At 52.3% G+C, this 22,027-nt stretch overlaps 1 protein-coding gene and 1 pseudogene across 7 annotated transcripts in view; one reads left to right on the top strand and one right to left on the bottom strand.

Annotated features, from left to right (window-relative positions):
- The window catches only part of SUMF1 (sulfatase modifying factor 1), a 58,355-nt gene that overhangs the window by 27,665 nt on the left and 8,663 nt on the right, over positions 1 to 22,027 (bottom strand). For 4 of the 7 annotated variants that reach the window (XM_016133150.2, XM_036218474.1, XM_036218472.1 and 1 more), the window contains exons 4-6: positions 6,597 to 6,679; positions 4,609 to 4,731; positions 3,862 to 3,976 (exon numbers count right to left, since the gene is read on the bottom strand). In XM_016133150.2, coding sequence (XP_015988636.2) covers positions 3,862 to 3,976; positions 4,609 to 4,731; positions 6,597 to 6,679 — 321 coding nt within the window. Of the gene's footprint in view, positions 1 to 2,689; positions 2,955 to 3,209; positions 3,278 to 3,861; positions 3,977 to 4,608; positions 4,732 to 6,596; positions 6,680 to 22,027 lie in introns of those variants that run through there. The other 3 variants (XM_036218477.1, XM_036218476.1, XM_036218475.1) reach the window with 3 other exon arrangements.
- LOC118602736 lies at positions 418 to 533 on the top strand (annotated as a pseudogene).

The following is a 22,027-nucleotide window of genomic DNA, read 5'->3' as shown; positions in this document are numbered from 1 at the left end:
TGCTCAGAGTCCCTCCTGCGATTCCACAGGTGTGGCCTAAAGGCAGGAGACAGTTAAACGACGGAAGATGAGGAAGAAAAGACGAACACGCCGAAAATAAAACATCCAGGTCTACGCGGCAGAGAGGGATGGGGGGGGAGGCGAGGAGCACGGGCGCAAACGCCACAGCGACCCCCAAGAGGGCGAGAGCCAGGGCGAGCTGTGTCCTCACCTACACAGGCACAGGTGCCCGGGCGGACCTGGGAACTGGGGTCAGCGTTCCAGGGTCGAAGGGGCAGTAAAGGAGGAACAGCCATAGCCACAAACTGCTCTTTCAGGATTTGGAGATGGGACGTGGTTCCACAGCGCAGCGGTCAGCGCGTCTGCTTCACACGCAGAAGGGCCTGGGTTCACGCCCCAGTGCAGCCACGGTCCACGGTCCACGGCCACGCCGCCCTGAACACGCCCGATGTCTGACCTCGGAAGCTAAGCAGGGCCGGGCCTGGTTGTTACTTGGATGGGAGACCACCTGGGAAGACCAGGTGCTGTAGGCATTAATAATCATAAATAATAAATAAATAAAAATAAAAAATAATAGAAGAACCTGGAGACGACCAGAGGGCAGGGGCCATCACAGCCGGACGGCGCCAGCGGGAACAGAACAAACGAAGCTGAGCGGGAGGCGGCCGGGGCGCGAGCACCACGAGGCGGGACACCCCGGCGAGGCCCCATGCCTCAGCTGCGCGGGACGCGCGGCCAGGCTCCCAGGCAGGCGGCCTCAGGGCCCCTCGCGTGCCCACGCTGAGCCCGGCCAGAAATTTAATCTCTCTGGTGCCGATCAACCATAAGATGAGTGTCGGGAGCCGTTTTGAGGCAGAATTAACCTGCCAGCAAAGCTGGGAGTTTTGCAGAGTTGGCAGGCTGTGCGGTCTGCTGCTCGGGAGGAGGTGCGCCCGGCCTTAGGGGAGAGAAACCGAAGGTTCTCTGGCCATGGGAAAGGGCATGTTGAGATAGCTACAAAGTCTCCTGAGTGAATATCAGCACTTAGCTACATACTTGTGGGCGGGTGTTTCTCACGCGCTTTGTAGAGTATAATATGCTGCGGCAGTGACTGTGCGCCCTCCCGAAGCGCTTTCCTGTCTTTTTTTCCTTAGGCTTCACCCCGCTCTTTCAGGTGCTGTTCGACTCTAGCCGGCTGGCTCCGGCAGATGAAGAAACAATAATATCTACTCCCAGGTTTGCAGGGAGGTGGGGGAGGTTCCCCTTTAAATGATTTGATGTTTAAGTAAGGTAAAATCTGGAGGTCGCCCTCCCCTCAAATGACCATGTGTGGATGTGCCACTTAGAAGAAGAGAAATTGGAACTGCTCATTGCCGAATGCATCACAAAGACACCAAGGCCTCCTTCCGGAACCTCAAGAGAAAACAGCCGTCCACGGGGCATACGCCACACACACTCCCCGCCCCGAACGAGCCGAGCGGCACGGACAGCGGACAGGGCGGAGGCCGCAGAGCAGCAGCGAAACCTGAGTCCAGGCGTGGGGCTGGCGGTGGCGGTGGCGGAGGGCCCGGTAAAGCGCAGAGGCCCACAGCACAACGCCCGGGCCAGCAGGCGAGGGGGCGACGTCCGCGCAGGGCACCGCGGCCTCACAGGTGAAGTCCTCCTGCTGAGGCCCAGAGCGCGAGGACGCAGCAGGGCGGCCGTGTGGCCCTGACACGCCTCCGTGCACAGCCCCGATCCGAGACGCGGACCTCGTCAAGTCGCGTTCCCACCCCGCTGGGCTTCGCCTCTCTGTGACTTTCGTTGATGGCTCACGTGCTCACACATGGTGTGAAACTGTGCAGCGGCGAGTGCTGTTAATGGTCACAGCTGTCCAACGCGGCCTGCCGTGGCCTTTACTCAAACCGACGGGCACCTACGTCTGGCCCAGGAGCAGCCCCTTGCTGAGACTTCGAGGCTTGCAGCGGCCCTGCGTCTCAGGGCCTAGCGCCCATCAGGGGCATCCAGGCTGCGAGGCCCTTCTGTGCCGGACTCTTCGGTGTGTCCACTGCCAAAGAAAGCTGGGTATGGGCCCGCCACCACAATGCCGTCCACGTCCGGGGGGCGCGCACCGCAGCGGAGTGGGGGCGCACTGCCTCGCGGTGACGCCTCGATGGCGCTGTCCTGCCGTCTGCATCGGCCAGCACCTCCTCTGCGGTCTCTCACGCGCATACGCCCTGGGCACCTTAGCCACAATTCTGTGCATCCCGCACCCCCAGCTCTGCTGACCAGAAGCATCCCGCAGGCCCAGGCTGGCTCCCCGCCCACGCGGAGCTCGAGACGAGGCCGAGAGCTGCGCCCACTCATTTTGCTGCATCATCGACGTGCCCGTGACGGCACGAGCGACCACAAAGGGAACAGGGGGGAACCAGCTACCAGATGGCGGAACCGCCTCTGGCCTCCTCTGAGGTACGCACATTTCCCAGGGGTTCACGCTGATTCCTGCACCGCGCACCTAAGTCGTCCGCGCAGGATGGCGTGAGCACACGCGTGCACTCATCTGCCTACAGAAGGTGCACGGTCGCGTGCAATTTGTCTTTTACATTAATTCCGTCAAAAATTATAACTGTAATTCCTTAACTAGGATAGCCCAAAATACTTTTATAAATTTCTGGCAGGTCAAAGGTCTCCTCGCTTACCTTTTCCAAAATATCTTGAATATAATAATATATACAAGACACACAGTTTTTATTTCAGTTGAAATTTGGAATCATTTGGTCATGTTCCAAATAACATCTGTATTATAAATTATGAAAAAATTATTTTTGTGTGAAATGAACATAGAAATGCTAAAAAAGTGACAGCTGTTTGAAAGATCACAGAGAGGAAATTCTTCTCTGTAACGGCAAACCCAGGAGGCGGGCGGCCCCCACCACGCGGCTTCTCTCCTCACGCATCAGGGGAAAACAGACTGTTTGCTTCATCGGCACATGATCCTGTGGGGAGGGACGCTGGGGTAGTCGCATTCTAGAAAACACTGGCCGTAGATCTAAAACCCTCATCAAGAAAATTTTCTAGGCTTCGACTCATTAATTTCACTGATGGAACTCTATCTCAAAGCTATTATCAGAGAGGCAGTTTAATATTTATGCATAGGAAGCTGATTGTTCTACTGTTTAGCAAAAAAAAAAAAAAAAAAAGGTAACCTAAATTTGCAGCAATAAGAGGTAAATAAGTTAGGGTTCACTCACATGCCAGGTGATCTAGGGAACGAAGACAATGTATTTGGGAAGAAATGTTGATGGCAGATAAAATTTCCCTGACATTAAACAGGGAAAAATAGTAGGATTTTAAGTATTGTATCCAGGATGACCCAAGAGCAATACGTAAGAAACATCTAGGTCCACACAGCAGACACACACAGGCCGGCATATGCAACAGGCGAGGGCACGGCCTTCAGAAACAAATACCCGGATTCGAATCCCAGCTGCGCCGCTGTCCAGCTGTTCCCCCGGAGACCAGGGTACCAGGGCCCGCCTGGCCGAGCTGACCGCGCAGCGAACGAGGTGATTCGCGCCCCCAGCTCGGCGCCACGCCGGGCGGCACCGGCGTCGCTGACCCAGGAGACGGGGCAGGGCCAGGCGGGGGCGTCCGCGGCTTCCCATGCTCTCCCTCCTTTACCCACTTTGTCCCTCCAGCTTCTACCACGAGTGTCACGGAACCAGAAAGGAAAACGCCCCGTGAGGGAGATGCTTGCTGGGCTGACGGCGTCTGCTCCGTGCGGAGGCGGGCGCGTGCAGCAAGGGGAGCGTGTCGGCCCCGGGCCGGGGTTTGGGGGGGACGGGCCTTTCGCCCGTCCCTGCGGGTTCCCACCTCCCCTCCCTCCTGAGCCCCGCTACTCACGGGCGCGGTGCCTCGGAAGCCGTCCTCGCCGGTGTCGGTGACGGGAAACTCGCCCTGCCAAATGTTGGCGTAATGCTGGCCCTTCGGCTGCAGTTTGTTGCCCCAGGGGAAAAGTCTGTGGAAGAGACACCGGCATCAGCCCGCCAGGGCACAGCTCCCGGCTGGGCCGAGGGGACGCCGTGCACGGGGCGCCCTGCTTGCCCGTTCTGAGCGAGCTACTTTTTTTTTATTTTACGTATATAAATAAACCTTTTAATCAGGATTTTTCGTTAACTTCTGCTAACTAGCTCATGTCAAGCTGACGACAACCTCAGTCACTCTGGAGTACTCGGGAGGCCTGAAATAAACGGCATGACTAAGAGGACTGGTAGCGAGAAGGCCGGGAAAGCGGACTCCGCTCCGGACTTACGCGGTCGCATGATTGGGCACCGCCGCCCCGCGCCTTCCTGTACGGCCTTCGCTACTTCAGGAGCCTTTCCTAGAAGGCCCGGCACCCGGTGTGTCCAGTCTCGCGGCTCTGAACGCCACGCCAGGGCCCGCCTGCGGGGGGCGCCCCGGGGCTGCAGGAGCCGCTCGGCCACTGCTGGCCGCGCGCGGCTGAGCTTGGGTGCCCACCCGCCCGTCGGGGTCTCCTAAGTTAACTTCGCGGGCACGGGCAAAGCCAGGACGCCGCCGCCGCGCTGCGGCTCAGGTGGCTTCCCGACCGAGGCGCGGCGCGGGGTTTGGGAGGGGCCGGGCCCCGAGCACCTGTTGTGCAGGCCGCCCCGGCAGCCGTACTCCCACTCGGCCTCCGTGGGCAGCCGCTTCCCCGCCCAGGCGCAGTAGGCCGCGGCGTCGTTCCAGGACACGTGCAGCACCGGGTGGTCTGGCCTGCGGGCGGAGAGCAGAGGGACAAGTGGCGGGGACGGCGCGGCAGCACCAGCTTCAGCCGAGCGCCCGCGGCCACCCTCAGGCCGCCCCGTGGGGCCGCGGCGGTCCCGGTCCCCAGAGCGGGCCCCACCGTGCCACGTCGGTCACCCCCCACCACGAGGTCAGTAACTAACTACTCTTAACAGCAGCCTCGAAACACCTGCTGGCTCCGCGGGCAGGCCCGGCCCCCACGGGACTCCCTGGGTCCCGGCAGGTGCGCGGAGTGCGCCGCCCAGACGCCCACAGGTGCTGTCCCCGCGGCAGGCGGTGCCCTCAGCAGAAGCGCCCCGCTGTCTGCTCCTTCCGCGGAGAGCTGCTCGGGGCCGCCGAGGGCTGACCACGCCGGGGCACAGCACAGGCCCAGCCATTCGGCCACCACAGCTCCATCGTGTGGGCGAGCAGAGCCCAGGGCCCCGGCGGGCCTGGCTGGGACTCGGATCCGCGCGGCAGTCCCAGGGCCACCCTCCACCTGACCCTGCTTCCGCCCTGCCCCCCCCCCCGGGTGTGGAGCCCTAACAGGTACTCTGCACGCAAGCTCTACCCCAGCGCCTGGGTCCAGGGGACCCAACCAGTGACATGTGGCTTTAAACTCTGTGTCTTTCCACTAGGATTAGCCAACTCATCTGCCTCATTCTAGCAGAGTCCAAGTGAGTGCTTGTTTTTTACAAGGGCACAGGGGACTGGGAGGGTTCGGGGAAAAGTCTGAGAGTCAGGGGTCTACACGTTCACCCAGCACCAGGTAACCGTGACCCCCTGTCCCGTTTGCCCGGCAGACTACACGGAACCTGTCCATTTCTTAAACGCGTCTGAATTCCCTGTGGGAATCACACCACAACTTAACCTCTTCTTCCAGCGAGTGTTTACTGAGTGACTCACATGCCAGTCACCCTCTGGAGATGGACTCGGTCAGTGGATAAAATACAAGCGCCCCCCGCCCCCCGCCCAGGTTTTCCTTCTCCCCCTGGCTTTTTCTTCTGCTAGTCAATTCAGGAAAGACGGTATCAGTCGGGAGCTAAGAGGCTCCTCATGCTGAGGAGGCCAAGAACCCTGGGTGTAATTCCCGCCTCCCCGTCCGTTTCCACTGCAGGGCTGCCGACTCAGGCTCTGCACTCCATCTGCCATTTCTCAAGAGACAACGGCCCCGGTGCCGGGCTCCCGGGACTCCCAGCTCCCTGGCACTGAGGGCGACAGCCGGGAATGCTGTCAAAAACGGAGGCTCAAAATCCCGTCTGAAAAAGTAGGTTAGGAGAGCAGTTTCCTTGGGCTGTGGAGATGCTGAGTCCTGACCCAAACCTTTCTCCATCTCCAGGGCTGGAAGCGCTACTCCATTTCTGCTTGAGATAATTACTTCCCTGCCACCCCCGAGACGTGCTGACCGACTTGCCGCTCTGCGGATTTCAGTCAGGTGGCAGCTCCAAAGTGTGTCAGTCCAGGACTGGAGGCGACAGGAACCCTCCAGCCAAGGCCTGAGCTTCCACAGCGGCCACCTGGCAGGACACAGCTACCGAGTCTTCGTCCTCGTGCTGACCCACTCATGACTGCGGCAATGGACAGGTTGCAAAGATTAAACATGCCATGAGATTTGCAACTGGCCTGCACAGGTGGAAAAAAAAACCTACGAGAAACGATTTTTTCACAGGACAAATGAGGAAAGAGAGGCCGCTTACTAAGACCAGGCAGTGGTGCATCTTCACACACATTATTTCTTGCCATTTTACTTCCCTGTCATTCAGAATTTGCCATTCTCACCCTTTTACAGGTGAAGACGGCCAGCGAGCCCCTCTCGACAGCACCGGGATCGACGCGGGAAGAACCGCCAGCCTCACCTGTGTGCCACAGTGGAGTCGGGCCCTTCCGGGTGTCTCCAGTCAGCGCCTTTAACCGGCAACCACCAGGGAGCAGCTGCGACCTTGAAGCAACCAAACGAGCTGGGGTTAGTGACGACGGCGCTGGAGAACCCCGACTCGGCGTGCGCGGCACACGCCTCACTCGCGGCCTGGGCTTCCCATCTGAGTTACCAGACAAGTACCTTTACTAGAGTGGCGAATGTAAAAATTTACGTGCAAATAATTCTTTAACAAAAAAGGTATTATTTCATATCATTAAGCAATGCAGTGACCAAATAAATACCCATGCAAACGGTGTTATCGCCGAGGGTTTAAAGACGCTCTGCTGGTCAGTCCGCTCCACCTTGTGAGTGACAGACAGGCGGTGCCGCTCCCGGGGGGACAGAGCAGACCTTACAGCCATGCTGGGCGGAAGGTCAACCACAGCGGCCAGAGGCCAAGTTGAAGTGCAGGGTGGAAAGCTGCGATTTCAAAGGCCGCGGCGCAACTCCCAGCCCTGCACTCGCAGGCAAGCTCGCTGGCTGTGGGCCCCGCAGAGTCCTCATCTGTGACGTGGGTGCAGCCCCTGCCTCGGGACCCTGGACGCCGGGCACCCCAATCAGACAGGACTGGGAAGTGCTCGCTGGCTGTTCCCGGCCTTAACTCCTGCCTCACGAGTCTGCAAACCCAGACAGCAACAGCACCTGGTCCTCATTCAGTGACTGGTTAAGAACTTGGCCTTGGAGCTAAAGATCTGAATCCTGGCTCTGCCACTCGCGGTGTGACCTCGGCAACCCACCGACCTCGTCCAAGCCCGCTTTCATGTTTGGAGATGGGCCAGGAATGACACTGCCTCACGGGTGATCACGGGGAGGGCCAGGCCTGCGGCTGGCACTGAGTGAGCCTCAGGAACGGGACTAGTGCAGGAGGGCCACGGACAGTCGCCACCACCGTGGCTGCTAGTGCACTGCACACTGAGAGCAGGCCGCAGCGCCCCTGATGCAAACCAGAGCGGGCTCCGGGCCAGGCCTCACAGCCACCCGCACCCCAACGAGCCTGGCTGAGTGCCGGGGGCGGGGGTGCTCCCACTGACCACCGCGGCAGGCGCTAACACACCGACCCACTCGTAACTTCTGTTTTCACAACAGCACAATCAAACATTCATGGTGTTCTAACCACAGTTCGATGGAAAAAGCCAGATTCTTTAATTTTTCAACAAAAGAGGCATTCTGTCCTCCAAGGACATTGCTGGAAGGAGTTTTATTCTTCAGAGGGCCGGAGAGGTGAGAGGCTACTTCACCTGTGGGGCTGCAGAAACTTTAACCAGGGACGTCCGCCTGACTAGACTGCTCGATGCTCAGGTGCCAGTGACATGGGACCCATTCCATCAAGAACTGGCGAGCGCGGAAAACCCAGGTCGCCGCTCTTGTGTTTCAGTATCTTCGGATCGCTCTACCCTGCCCCCAACACCGGTAAGATAGGCTGTGGAAGCTTCTCTTTCATAACTTAAAAAAATAAAAAATAAAAAATAAAAAAAGGCAAATATGGCGGAATGTTAAATCTGGGTGGTACTTTGCCTGTTTCCCTGTACCTTCTGTGCTTTGAAACACTTCACCATTAGTAACCCGGAAACCTTCTTTAAACCCATCCTGCGGCCCACGGCACCTGCGAGCTGCCGAGGACCGCGCCACCTGCCCGCGTGTTCTGAAGACGCCCGACTTCTGGGCCAGGCGCATGCGCGTCTGCTGGCCGCGCCCTGGAGCGGGACGGCGGGGGCTCGGGGTGCGCACGCGCAGCTTTAGCAGCGACAGCCAGGCGCGGCCGCCGGAGAAGTCCTCCAGGTCTCCCACCGGCGGGCCCAGGTGCCACCTTACACCCCCCAGTGCTTACACCTGGAAGGCTGGCTTCCTCCCTGCTGTACACACACCTCTCTCATTCTCTTTTCTGAAACCTTCCACGTCACCTTAGCAACCAACCGACCAGACTGGACTTGAGGTCACGGATCCAGTACAGCTTACTGGACTTGAGGTCACGGAGCTGTATGACGATCACTCATCTCAGCGCAGTGGGAAGCCGGGCCGCCTGAGGCACAGGGAAGGGGACACCCGTGACTCGGTCCTCGTCCCCTAGCCGCAACCCAGCCCTTCTCCGGCAGTAAGAGCCGAGGTGCGCACGCAGAGGTGTGTGCACGGTGTCATTACTGCTGATAAAAATTACGAAACGACCCATCCTTGGCATCCGTCCATCCAACTACAGGAAAACTACAGTTATCAAAATGCACTGCCATACGGAAAGAGGTATATATAATCGACCATAAAGACAGCCCATAGAACACATCCGATTGTTTTTCTGTGAAACATACATATGTGAACGTATGCTATTATAATCAGAAGGAAAAGTCTGGAAGAATGCACTGCCTTCGCCAGGGGTCAAGGGCTGGGAGGGCTTCTGGGCCTCGGCACTCCTGGCACAGGAGCCAGACAGTCCCCTGGAAGGGGGGGGCATCCCACGCGCTGCAGGATGCACGGCAGCACCCCCGCTCTCTCCCTACTGGATGCCGCCAGCACCTTTCCCCCGCTCAACTGTGGCCAGAAAAAATGTCTCCAGACATAGCCAAATGTCCCCCGGGAGGAGCAAAATAACCCACTGCACTATGATAATCAGAAAAAAAAAAAATGTTTCTTCTCAAATGTTAACATAAAGCTGCTAGCGGCACAGAAGAGCGCCCGACCCTGAGGCCAGGCTGCCCGCGTCCAGCAGTGCTGCACGACCTTGGGCTCCTCATTTAACCTCTCGAGGCCTCAGTTTCCTCATCTGTAAAGTGGGGACACTACTTACTATTAGCATCTACTTCCCTGGGTGGTTGTGAGGATTAAATAATATATGTAGAGCTTAGAACAGGTCCTGGCACACGGCAGGAATCACAGAAACGTTGGCCATCGGTATTGCTTTTATCCACGTGCATTATGCATGCTGCGATCTTCTCTTAGAACTTTCAAAGAACATTTATTCTAATGGTGAAAATCTGCCCCCAACGCATCTTCGGCTTGAGCCCAGCCACCTGCCAGTTCACCCGTTTCGGAAGACTGATAGGCCGAGAGTGTAAGAACAGGCGTCACCTCGAAGAATCCTCAGAAGGACGCAGCAGCCGTTTCCATCACGGCCACGACGTGAGCGGCCCCTGCACTGACCTGCCCGTTCCCTGAAGCAAGCGGCAGCTGAGCGGGGCAGGAGAGCGGCGCCCCCGTGCGCCAAGCCCCAGACCAGACCCGGCTCGGGGTCCTGCAGGAGCGCCACACCACACGCCCGTCTGCGAGGAAGACTTGGCGTCCCCACTGTGACGGTCAGACGCAGAGTCAGGAACGAGTTCATCAGGTGTCACATGAACAGAGAAAGACAAGGAACTGCAGTCACCCCACAACAGAGGACTGATGGGATCACAGAGAGGACACCCCAGCCAAGGGAAATTCACAACGTTTTCTGGCCAAAGTTATGGCAAATCCCAACCGATGTCACCAGATGCCTTCCTTTTCCATATGTCACATGTTTTTAAAAACCTGTTCTTGAACTCCTGATTATGTCTTGAAAATAAACAGTATTCTACTATGTTTAGGAGCTCGTGAAATCAACAACTTTTGAGAGTCACATATGAGCCAGGTAATGGTTATACTGCAAATGACGGCACGTCTTATTCTTTTGAACAGGAACGGCCCTCAGCCGCGCTGTGTGCTGGGTACCGGCAGCAACGCGAGTGGACTGGCACCCATCGTAAGCCTCCTCCTGAAGAGAGAAAATTTTCTGGATGTGGTTGCCCACCCACGCATTTTCTGTTCAATCAAGACACTTCTAGAATCACATTCCTTTATATCCAGGGGGGAAAAGGACTTTAACTTGACCTATTTCTAGCCCAGTATCTCCATAGCAACTGTCTCGGGTTTAAGCTGAAACAGCTGTAGCAGACAGCCAGCCACCAATTACAATGTAAATAGGATCCGAGTAAGCACTGGTGTCCCCTTGGGAAGGGGACTCAGGAGAGCAAAGACAACTTTTCCCACTTCCCCCTGGGGACATAGCCAGACATGGAGCAACAGCTTTAAGAAAAGAAAAAGGGGAAGACAGCAAAGTGCCTTCATCCTGGCCAGAGGTGGTAAACGATGCTTCGATGCTTCGCACACACACAGTCCTGAATGAGTCGGCACTGGGAAAGGGCAGAGCTCTGTGTAATTACGCACATTTGGGTGTAAAGACGGCAAGTTCACAACTTTACAACTGCTCTCTTAATAAATATTAAATGCGTTCAGACAGGCAAATTAAAAAGATGGACGTTTCTTGAAATGTAATAAGAACATGACAGTCACCCCTATAAAAACAGCCTGCGGGAATTTTTCAACTGGCACCAGTGAACAATGGGAAAGTACAGATCTGTTCAGATTCATGAAGTATAAATAAAGCTGGAGGAGAATCTAATGGACTAAAACGCACACAGTGAGTGAAAATCTCTTTGTTCTGCACCCAAAACAAACATGGAAAATAGAGAACTAAGCTTGAAAAACAGAGTAAAAGCAAATTCATCTCTAAAACAGGTAGGCAGTGAAGTCTGACAGTTTATTTCAAATTAATCCTAAATCAGGTATCTTGACTACTTAATAGAATATGTGTGAGAGAAAAATGCATGCCTTTTCATACACAGTACAAATATTTATAAAACTTAAGAAAAATATGAAATTATTCAATACTTTTTGCTTCAGTTCTTAGTGAAATTCCTTGTGCTTGAATACAATACATTCCTGGGACACTAATCTCTGTATTCAAACATTCATCATGTGTCCTTAAGAGGACAGGAAACCCCATGCAGAGTCATTCATTACCGACGATGTGCAAAAAAAAAAAACGCCCAAGGAATCTCTGGGCTCAAAGAACACTTAAAAGCGTTTACTCAATCTCAGTTGAGAGAATCATAAATACAGAGAAAGTTCATTTGGGCTTTTAAATAGATTAATAGGAATTAGAGAAAAGGATCTTTTAATGTCCAAAAACAATTTTTTACTTCTTTATGCAAAGATGTGACCATGTAAATTGATATAACCTCTCTCGAAAGCAGCTGGACAATACCCAGCAAAAGGCGACGTCACATCCATACCTGGCGGGGAAACCACTAACACCCTTACTGTATGTCCATGTGAAGGAACACAACACAGTCGTTAAAAATCACACCCAGGAAAGAGGTGATCGCTGTGACGAGTGTTCGCCCCCTACAGAAAGTGGAAAAAGTCAGCTGCACGTCTGCCGTATGGCCCACTCAAAAATACGACTATAATACAGACACACGTGCACATACATCACCCCTCTAAAAAAGGTTAGTAGCGCATAATCCGAAATGCCTCCAACGGCTATCTCTGGGTAGTGAGATTATAGGTGATACTCAATATTCCTTTTTTGTGCCATTTTTAATTTCTAAATTTATTTACAGTAAACATAGTGTCTTTTCGGATTTTCTAAGTGTTTTATTTTAATGGAGCTAAGACACGATTTTACATTGAAAACAAAAACAATAAAATATTTACTAATTAAAAATTATTTATCTTCACCATCCCACTGAAAAGTATTTTTACATTCACCTTCCAGTTTCCTCAATAAGCATACACATTTTTACATATTTTTCCCAATTTATACATTACTTGTTTTCAATTAATTTGTTAATTATTTTCCATGTTTTATCTAGACTCTGCAACAAACACTTTTTGTGGCGACACAACACTTTGTCATGTTGATGTTTCATAATTCACCAAACATCTCCTAAGGTCAAATCCCTCAGGCTACATTCAACTCTGTTGGTTTTTGCTGTTACATATAATACTACAGTGAACATCTTCAAACATCTTCATTTACATTTTTCGCTTCTGCTAAATTTCCAGAAGTGACATCACTATACCTAAGTGTAGGTCTCCACAGCGCCTGCTAAAAACCACTATTTAAAAGAAAAAAAAAAACCACGATGGATTTTTTTAAAGTTAAAACTTTACTTTCCATAATTTAAAAACGCATCGACGGCCATGCCACCCTGAACAAGCCCCATCCTTTCTGATCTCAGAAGCTGAGCAGGGTCGGGCCTGGTTAGTACTTGGATAGGAGACCACCTAGGAAGGCCAGGTGCTGTAGGCGTAAAAAATAATTTTAAAAAATTAAGGGATTGTAAGCTAACAAGGTCCTTGCAATCTGTGAGGTCAACCAAGGGTTGCCTCACCTAAAAAAATAATAAATAATAAATAAGTAAGTAAACAACATGAAAACGCGATGATCTGCACGAGGCGTGCCATCGCGTTCCCTGCGCCTCCGGTCCAATGCCGAGGGCTCACGCGCACCACACCTGGCCACAGGGAAGGCGTGAGCCTCCCTCCCCCAGAAGCTGCGGGTTTGCACGGCGCAGTTTCCAGCCCGCGAGGGCAGCACCGAGAAACTCCCTCCTGGACCCCTTCTCGTAGGCACAGCCCGGCAGAAGTGAGAACCCGGCGGCTGCACAGGACTTCTAGATCCTTCACGCGGGGATCGTGTTCTTTCTGTATGGACCGAAACTTGCATTTTTTGAGGTCGAAGCTCTATTTCCGTTCAGATTCTCCCACCACTTCCTGCGGTGCTCCTTACACTGTCTCTGCCTGCATCCAGAGTGAGGGCAGCCCCGCGCTGCTCGCCCCTTTCCCACACCTTCACGAGGGCTCCCTGCGCAGAAGCGAGGATCCGCAGCCGGGAGGGCTCCGCCCACCCCCAGGTGACAGCAACCGCTTCCCCCCCACCCAGGGCTGAAGGGCGCCACGCCCCCCGCCCCCCAGGGCCACGGCTGCCTCTTCTCTCAGGGCGAGGATGCTGCCAGATGATTCTGAAAGGTCCAACGGTTCTAAATTCTCATTTCCGTGTAAGCGTCCCCTAGGGCAGGATGCCCCTGGGCACCACCCCGTCCCTGACGGTCTATCCGTCTCACCGTGGAGCCTTACAGGGCGAACGCGTTTGGGAGGTAGGGGATGGCATTTTCTTAATTCGAGTCAGAGACCTCGGAAGACCCGCGACTGGAAAAGAAACTTAAAGACACAGCAGACAGCGCGAATCGGAGCCTCCGCGCCCCGCGCGCCTCGCGCACGCGCATTCTGACCGCGAGGGCTACTGTGGAGCGCGCGGGAAAGGAGATGCTGCCCGCTGCCCCGTTCCGCTGGCTCTCGCCTCCCGGGGCTCCCGGCGCTCTGCTGCCCGAGCCTGCGCCCCGCTGGCTCCCAGGGCAGGCGGACAACCACTCTCTTCACAAACGGACACAGAAGACGGGCGTGTGACTGCGTGCCCTTCCTATCTCGTCCCATCGGCCAGCCCTGGACAGCCTTCCCCAAGTGACCCGCTGTGAACCCAGCTCAGCCCGGCGGCCAGGCCAGTGCGCTCGTGCCAAGGACAAGCCGGCCTCTGGCACGGGACGGTCGCTCCGGGTCCGGGCCCTGCGCTTCCCAGAGCTGAGCGCTCCGGCAGAGGAGCCGAACGGCACTGTCGCTTCTCTGACATGTGTTTACTAAGTGCTTGTCAGTGGCAGTTACTCTGCTGGGGACGCGGTGGTGAACAGCGCAGGGCGCAGCCACCCCCCCCCCCCCCCCCCGCCTTCGTGGAGGGTACAGGGGGAAGCCCTCGACAAACACCGGCCAGCTGTTCTCCTTGGGACAAACTACACGAAAGGCGGGCGCGAGGCGCCCCAGGACAAATAGACGGGATGATCTAAATCTGAAACGTGGGGCGACAAGGACATTTCACATGGCCTTACCAGAGCGAGCTCGGAGCGAGCTTCGCTGTGACCTGACCACACGGCTGAAGGCGGAGGTCGGGGCACCGGGGCACAGTGGGCCCTCCGCCAGGGGCTTTGCCCCAGTTGGCCCCACAAGGAGTTCTTCCTGGTCCGCAAGGCTCCCCGCAGATGCCTCCTCCTCCCCCACCGCCCTGCCGACCGGCCTCACCGAGCCGGCTGTCCAGGCGCCCTGCGGCCGCTCACCACGACCCTCCACCGCAGCACCTGCCGCCGGCCTTGCCCGCCCTTCTCTCCACGTCCACGTCCCATCCCTGGGTCATCTGGGAAGCTCAGGGCTCTGCGCGCTCTCATTCCCTTTGATCATTTTTAAACAGATGTTATATGTGTTCTCATTTCTGTTTCTCTAACGTATCTGGTATAAAATATTCATAAATCAGATTTTAACATATACCCAGTTTGGGTTTAGAGCCTGTGTTACTGCGCTCCCAGACTCCCAGCAGCTAGAGGCACGGAGGGCGCCCCCATCTGCGTCCTCGGGAGCAGCACAGCACCTGGAGCTCGGCGGAGCATCCCAGCTGCTTTGCTGGAAAACTGACCACATTCAGCCAGAGAGCAAACCTTCGAACAGAGGGAGCCAAACTCATTCCCATCTTTAAGTCAAAGAACAGACCCCGATGGATGGCGGACGACCAAGGAGGCACGAGTCCAAATGACAGCTCGAAACCACGTCACCATACACACACAAGTCACGACACTGTGTACACCCCAAAGTATGTATCTGTACACGCCCGGCGACGCGTGCGCACAACGCTCAGCACGCGCCCGGCGACGTGTGTACACCAGTGCTCACGGCAGCACCACTCACGACAGACGGAACAGCCATGAGCTGCTCAGCAGCTGAAACCCAAGTGTCCAGTGACAGAAGGGACAGACGAGCGCGGTGCACAGAAACAGCGGACTACTCATTACTCAGCCTTAAAAGGAATGACACGTGCGACATGCGTGAACCCTGAAGACATCACGCTGCGTGAGATAAGCCTGACGCAAACGGACAGCCGTCGCACGCTTCCACTTCGAGGAGGCACCTCGAGTGGACAAACCCGCAGGGACGCAAAGCACAAGCCGGGCTGCCGGGGCGGACGGAGCGGAGAACAGGAAGTCGCTGTTTCATGGCACGGCTTCTGTCCGTTCTGGGAATGGCGGGGTGACGGCTGCACGGCACGGGGAATGTGCTCGGTGCCAAAGACCGTACATTTTAAAATGGTTAAAATGATAAATTTTGTGTTATGTACGTTTTACCACCCCCACCAAAAAAAAAAAAAAAGATAAATCACTGATACATTCCTCTAGCCAAGGATTCTGAGATAACCCAAGAGAATCTATTCTGCAATAGCCAGTCTTTTCAAAACAGCACCGTAACTTGGCAGAGCGGGACACAGCATTCTCAGCTTGCACAGATGGGCAGCAGGAAAGCAAAGCAACGTAACTCAACCTTCAGTCGGACCAGGCTAAGAGACGGTGCGCTGGGAGAAACCAGAGGAGTGGCGGTCACTGAAAGGCCTTTATGTGCAAGGTGGTTCTGTGCACATTACTTCATTTCATCTTCACGATGCTCTACTACGTAGGCATTACTGTCCCCCTGTGAGAAATGGATGAAAGCAGGTAAAATGCTAGTTACAACAAAGAAAAAAAAATAATGCAGCGCCGTGCTGCCATGAAGGGAATGAGCAAACAGCCACAGAGTCGGCAGCGGCACGTCAAAACCTGGGGTCAGTACCTAACACGGTTACCAGGTTGACCGTCTTAAAAAAAAAAAAAAGGGCAACATTCTCCAGAGAATGGTAACAGCACCAGAGACTCAACACAGAAGGGAAAAGAAACGAACAGCCGCCACCCCCAAGACGACCCAGATGCTGGGGTCATCGAAGACTTCACAGTGGCTACTACAACCATCAGCTACGAGGGAAAGGCGAAGGCTCTCAAAATAGACAGGTGTCCTCAGCAGAGAAACGGGGGCTGCTCTTCAAAAGGAGTCTTTAGAATTGCAAAATACAGTACCTGAAATGAAGAATTCACGACGGGCTCAAGAGAATAAAAATGACAGAGAAAAGAGAGAACCCAAAGACTTATCAGCAGAAAGTATGTAAGTGAAGAATAAAAAGAAAAAAACAACTTTAAAGCAATGAGCAAAGCCTTGGAAGAATCTCTAGCATAACATCCAACAGTCAAGCACTGGAGTCTCCAAAACAGAAGAGATTAGTGTTTAAAAAGGGGGGGGGAGGGTAATGGCTGCAAACTCTAAAAATTTACAGACATAAGAATCTCAACAAACCCCAAACAAGATCATCTCTAAGAAAACGGTGTCTAAATGCATCATAATTAAATCGCAAAAGACAAAAAACTTTTTTTAAATACTGAAAGAAGCCAGAAAATGACATGATACCTATGAGGGCAGTGGCTCATTCGAATGACTGCCATCAGAAACCACGTGACCAGAAACGCACCTAACAACGTCCAAAAGGGATGAAAGAAAAGGTGTTTCGGGCCAGAAGTCTGTGTCCAGTGAAAGTATCCTCAGGATGCAGGTGGAGTAAGGACATGCTCCGATGAGGAGAAGCTAAGATAATTCGTTAACATAAGACTTGCTCTCAAAGGAGGCTTTTTTAGGGCGAAGGGAAATGATACCGGGGCCGGGGCGGGGTGGAACATGGCACTTTAGGGATGAGGGGAGAGCAGCAGAAATGGTTCAGGCAAATATAGTAAATCGTTTTTCTTCTTTAATGTAAAAATACGTGTAAGTGTTGCAAGCAAAAACTGTAACACTGTCTTGGGTTTTTTCAGTGTTTGTAGATATACTATATATGACACTTTTAACGGGGGTAGGGTAAAGAAACCTACGTGGTTAGAAGGCGTTTACATTTACTTGAAGTGTCAAAATGTTAACTCTATAGTAGACTGTGTACATAGAGTATAAATGTATTTTATGTAAACGTATTATACGCAAAAACTTACTACAAAACTCGTGGAACTTCAGGGATTGCTTTGAAAGAACTCAGTAGACTTTCAGTTTTACGCTTCCATTAAAAAAGAAGACTCAAAAGTTTTAAACTGTCAAACTTTAAGAAGTCAAAAAAGCTAAGTGACTCCCCCAAACCAGCTGGTCGGCGGCGGAGCAGAGATCAGAACCGGGTCTGAGTCCGAGGCTGTGAGCTTCTCCTCACGGCTTCGCCGGGTAAACGAGCCGCAAAGTCGGTTTGGGAAGGAAAGGTCTCGGGGGTCATGTAAAGGAAGAGAAGTGCAAGCTGAACGGAGGCTGCTCAGGGGGACACTGGCCGAGCCACCGGGAAAGTAAAACTAACATCCGAAATGATGCTGAGCAACTAACTGCTCCATCGGCGCGTGCTTCCGGTTACTTTGATTTGATTTTCCTAGCACTGGAACGTGCCTTTCTGAACACTCTCTGGCGTGGCTTACGCTGTAGTTAGCGCACTAAGGCTTTTCTAAAGTCATTTTTGGGGCGCGACCTCGGAGCCCTGTTGGGTCTCTGGGCGTTTCCCATGAGGTACCCGGATCGCGCCATTTCCAACGCGTCTCTCCGGCTTGGGGTCTTCACCCCGCCGTGTCACATGGGGGTCGGCTGCATCAACCCTCGCCGTTCACCCTGGCCCAGCGTCGCCCAAAGAACAACGCGCCCAGCACTCTGTGGGCAACTATGACTGTCTGAAAATCGTTTTTTACTTTAAAAAAAGAAGATGATGCCTTGGTAATTCTGAGTCCTCACAGAAATTGGCTTTCAGTTGAAAAGAACTTCTCAAAATAGCTTACCCTCCTCCGTTATCAAGGACACCTACTCAGGAATTTGTGTCCTTACACTATTAACAATTTGGAAAATGCCACACCACAAACTGAGAGATAATCATTGTTTCTCAGGCTCTCACCAAGAGCAACTGTTTTCTCCCTACCCCGTGGCCATTCTTCCTGTCAAAGATTTATGTTAATAACAAAAGTATAAAATGAAACATACCTTTTAGATGTTAAATACTATCCCTTCAACAATCGATGGTAAAATACCGTAAAACAAAAATAATACCAAAAAAAAAGCTAGCTTTAATCCTTTCTATAATTTAATAGATCCTGTTTCAAATTTAGCATCCAAATAACTACAACTAAGTAGATTTCAGCAGGCACGTGTGCTCTGTCTTAAACCATCAAATTCACACAGTTTCGGATTATTTTTACAAACAAATCCTAAGAGCCAGCTCAATGTTAAAATGACTCAGTGATAAAAACCCTCAACAAAGTAGGTATAGAAGGAACATAGCTCAACATAATAAAGCCATGAGTGACAAACCCACAGGTACTATCATACTACATGGTGAAAAGCTGAAAGCTTTTCCCTGAGATCAGGAACAAGGAAAGGATGCCCACTATCACCACTTTGTTCAACAGAGTATTGGAAGTCCTAGCCACAGCAATCAGACGAGAAAAATAAATAAAAGGCATCCAAACGTGAAAGGAGGAAGTAAAGTTATCACTATTTGCAGATGACGTGATACTATATGTAGAAAACCCCAAAGACTCCATCAAACATATTAGAACTGATAAATGAATTAAGTAGTTCTGAGATACAAACCTGATATACAGAAATCTGTTGTTTCTATATACCAGTAATAAGCAATCAGGAAAGATTGAGAAAACAACCCATTTACAATTGCAAAAAGAATAAAATACCCAGGAATAAATTTAACAAAATAGGGGAAAGGCCGATACCATGAAAACTGTAAGACATAAAGAAACTAAAGAGGAGACAAATAAAAGGAAGGATTATACCTTGCTCGTGGATTAGAAGGATCAATAGTGTTAAAATGTCCTTACTACCTAAAGCAATATACAGATTCAATGCAATCTCTATTAAAATACCAATGGCATTCTTCTCAGAACTAGAACTAATCTTAAAATTTATATGGACACACAAAAGTCCCTGAATAGCAAAAGAAATCTTGAGAAAGAACAAAGTGGGAGGTATCATACTCACTAATATCAAACGATGCTACAAAGCCGCCATAATCAAAACAGCAGGGTACTGGCAAAGCAAGGTACCTGGATCAATGCAGCAGAATGGAGAGCCCAGAAGTAAACCCATGCTCACATGATCGATTCATCTATGACACAGTAGACAAGAACATAGAATGGGGTAAAGACGGTTGCTTCAATAAGAGGTGTTCGGAAAACCAGACAGATACATGCAAAAAAAAAAAAAAAAAAATGAAACTGGATCATTTTCCTATACCATACAAAAATAAACTCAAAATGGATTAAAGACTTAAATGTGAGACCTGAAACCATAAACTTCTCGAAGAAAACAGGCACTAACTCTTTGAAATCAGTATTAGCAATATCTGTTTGAATATGTGTCCTTGGGCAAGGGCAACAAAAATGAAAATAAACAAACGAGACCACAGCAAACCAAAGTTTTTGCACAGCAGAAGAAAACATCAACAAAACAAAAAGACGACCTACAAAATGGGAGAATATGTTAACGAATAATATATCCAATAAGGTGTTAATATCTAGATATACAAGAAACTCGTACAATCTAACAACAAAAAAAATCTAGTTTAAAAATGGCTAGAGGACCTGAACAGACATTTCTCCAAAGAAGACATACAACGCATGAAAAGATGCTCAACATCACTAATCGTCAGAGAAATGTAAATCAAAACCACAAGATACCACCTCGCACCTGTCAGAACAGCCATCATTAAAAAGTCAACAAACAAGTGCTGGCGAGGACGTGGAGGAAAGGGAACCCTTGTAAACTGCTGGTGGGGCTGTAAATTGGCGCGGTCACTATGAAAAACAATATGGCGGTTCCCCAAAAATTTTAAAAGAGAGATATATATACAATGGAGTATTACACAGCAATAAAGAGTGAAATCTTGCCTTTTGCAACAACATGGATGGACCTAGAGAGTATTGTGCTGAGTGAAATAAGTCAGAGAAAGACAAATACCATATGATTTCACCTATCTGTGGAATCTAAAAAACAAGAGGAATGAATAAACAAATCAAAACGGACACATAGATACAGAAAACAAGCTGATGGTTTCCAAAGCGGAGTAGGGTGAAGGGATGGGCGGGAAAAACGTGGATATCATAAACTAATTAAACGAAAAAGGATTCTTCAGAACTTGAAGAGGCACTCACCCCAAAATAGGAAAATGTGACCTTCCAAATATATAATCCCAACTGAATAAAACCTGTAAAATATTTTTAAATTCATTTAAAATAACTACAACATTTATTTTTATAAAATTATGTGAAACTTATATTACATGAAAGTAAGTATTACAAATTAATTATGTTTCAAATAATGACATGAAAGTAAACAATATTGTTAAATTCTAGCTGGCTACCAGAGCCTGAGGAAGCTTCTGAGGTTTCTTTTCTTTCCAAAATAGGAGACGGACCCAAGCTAGTGACAGGCGGGCACCCACAGGGGACTTTCGTCTTGACTTAACCAGGGCCTGGAGAGACCCGCTGCCAGGCGACTCTCTCACTGTGCGATCAGGGCCGCCTCCCGCGGGCGCGGCCCCGCAACGGGTCCCCCTCCCACGCAAACGCGCCCCGCGGGCCTTGGCGCCCCCTCCACTTCTGGAACACTGGTAAAACGCAAGTCTGGTGCCGGAGGCGTGGGTGGGGGGGGGTGAAGGGGCTGAAAAATAAAAACAGCTCCCTCCGGCCGTCAACAGATCAGCCTGCCCCTCCCGGCCCTCTCCAAACGCTTCAACACGCTTTTCCCAGCGGCCAGCACCTGCCGTGACGGCCGCCGGCTGTGGCCCTGGTTCCGGCTCACACGCTCCGCCGGGCGCTCGCGGGGCACCTTCCGGGCCAGCGGTGACCACCGCCTCTCCGTCCTGCCCAGGGTGCCCCGAGGTCCTCAGGACAGGAGGCCCTGGATGCGAAGGCGCAAACGCGAGGATGCTGCGGGGGCCCCAGCCCCCCATCCCGTGTCTTGAAACAAGGGACCACATCCTGAGATGCTGACTCATCAGCACGAGGCCAATCTGACCTCAAAACTCAAGAAAACAAGTATATCAGATTACACGGCGGACTTGTAACATCCACTTGTGATGAGCCGAGAAAGCTGTGACATTCACTTAGAGCTCAGTCGTGTTTTCAAAACATTCCCCTAAAATGCGTACAAAGCGGCGGCCTGACCCCCCCACAAATGACGGGCACAGGTCTGGTTTCGCCTCGTTTTGGCCCCCACGTTCTGCACATTCGTAGGAAGAGAAAGGACACGTGAGGCCGGACAGTGTGACCTCTGTGGCACTGCCGCTCGCCAGAGACGCCAGCACGGAAGGACCAAGGCCCGGCAGCGGGGGGCAGACCGCGGCGGCCAGGCCCGGGCTGCCGCCCTCTGTGCCCGCGGCACGCCACCCCCCGCGGCGCTCACGCGGCTCGGCGCCTCTCTGCCCCGTTGCCCTGCAACCCTCCACTTGCCACTCACCCACCTCTGCCCTGTTCCCGTCTTCTCCACCCGCTCGTGAGACGTGTGTGTAAACACTCGCACACCCACGGACCTGCCAGAGAGTCTGGAAAGGACCCACGGTCCGCCGTGTCCATGACTTCCCGGGAAGACACCCTAGCACCC

This window comes from Rousettus aegyptiacus, unplaced genomic scaffold, assembly GCF_014176215.1.
Source record: "Rousettus aegyptiacus isolate mRouAeg1 unplaced genomic scaffold, mRouAeg1.p scaffold_m13_p_4, whole genome shotgun sequence".
In the NCBI taxonomy this organism is placed as follows: Eukaryota; Metazoa; Chordata; class Mammalia; order Chiroptera; family Pteropodidae; genus Rousettus; species Rousettus aegyptiacus.
The sequence above is the reverse complement of the archived record's forward strand: the minus strand, read 5'-3'. Positions and strand labels throughout refer to the sequence as shown.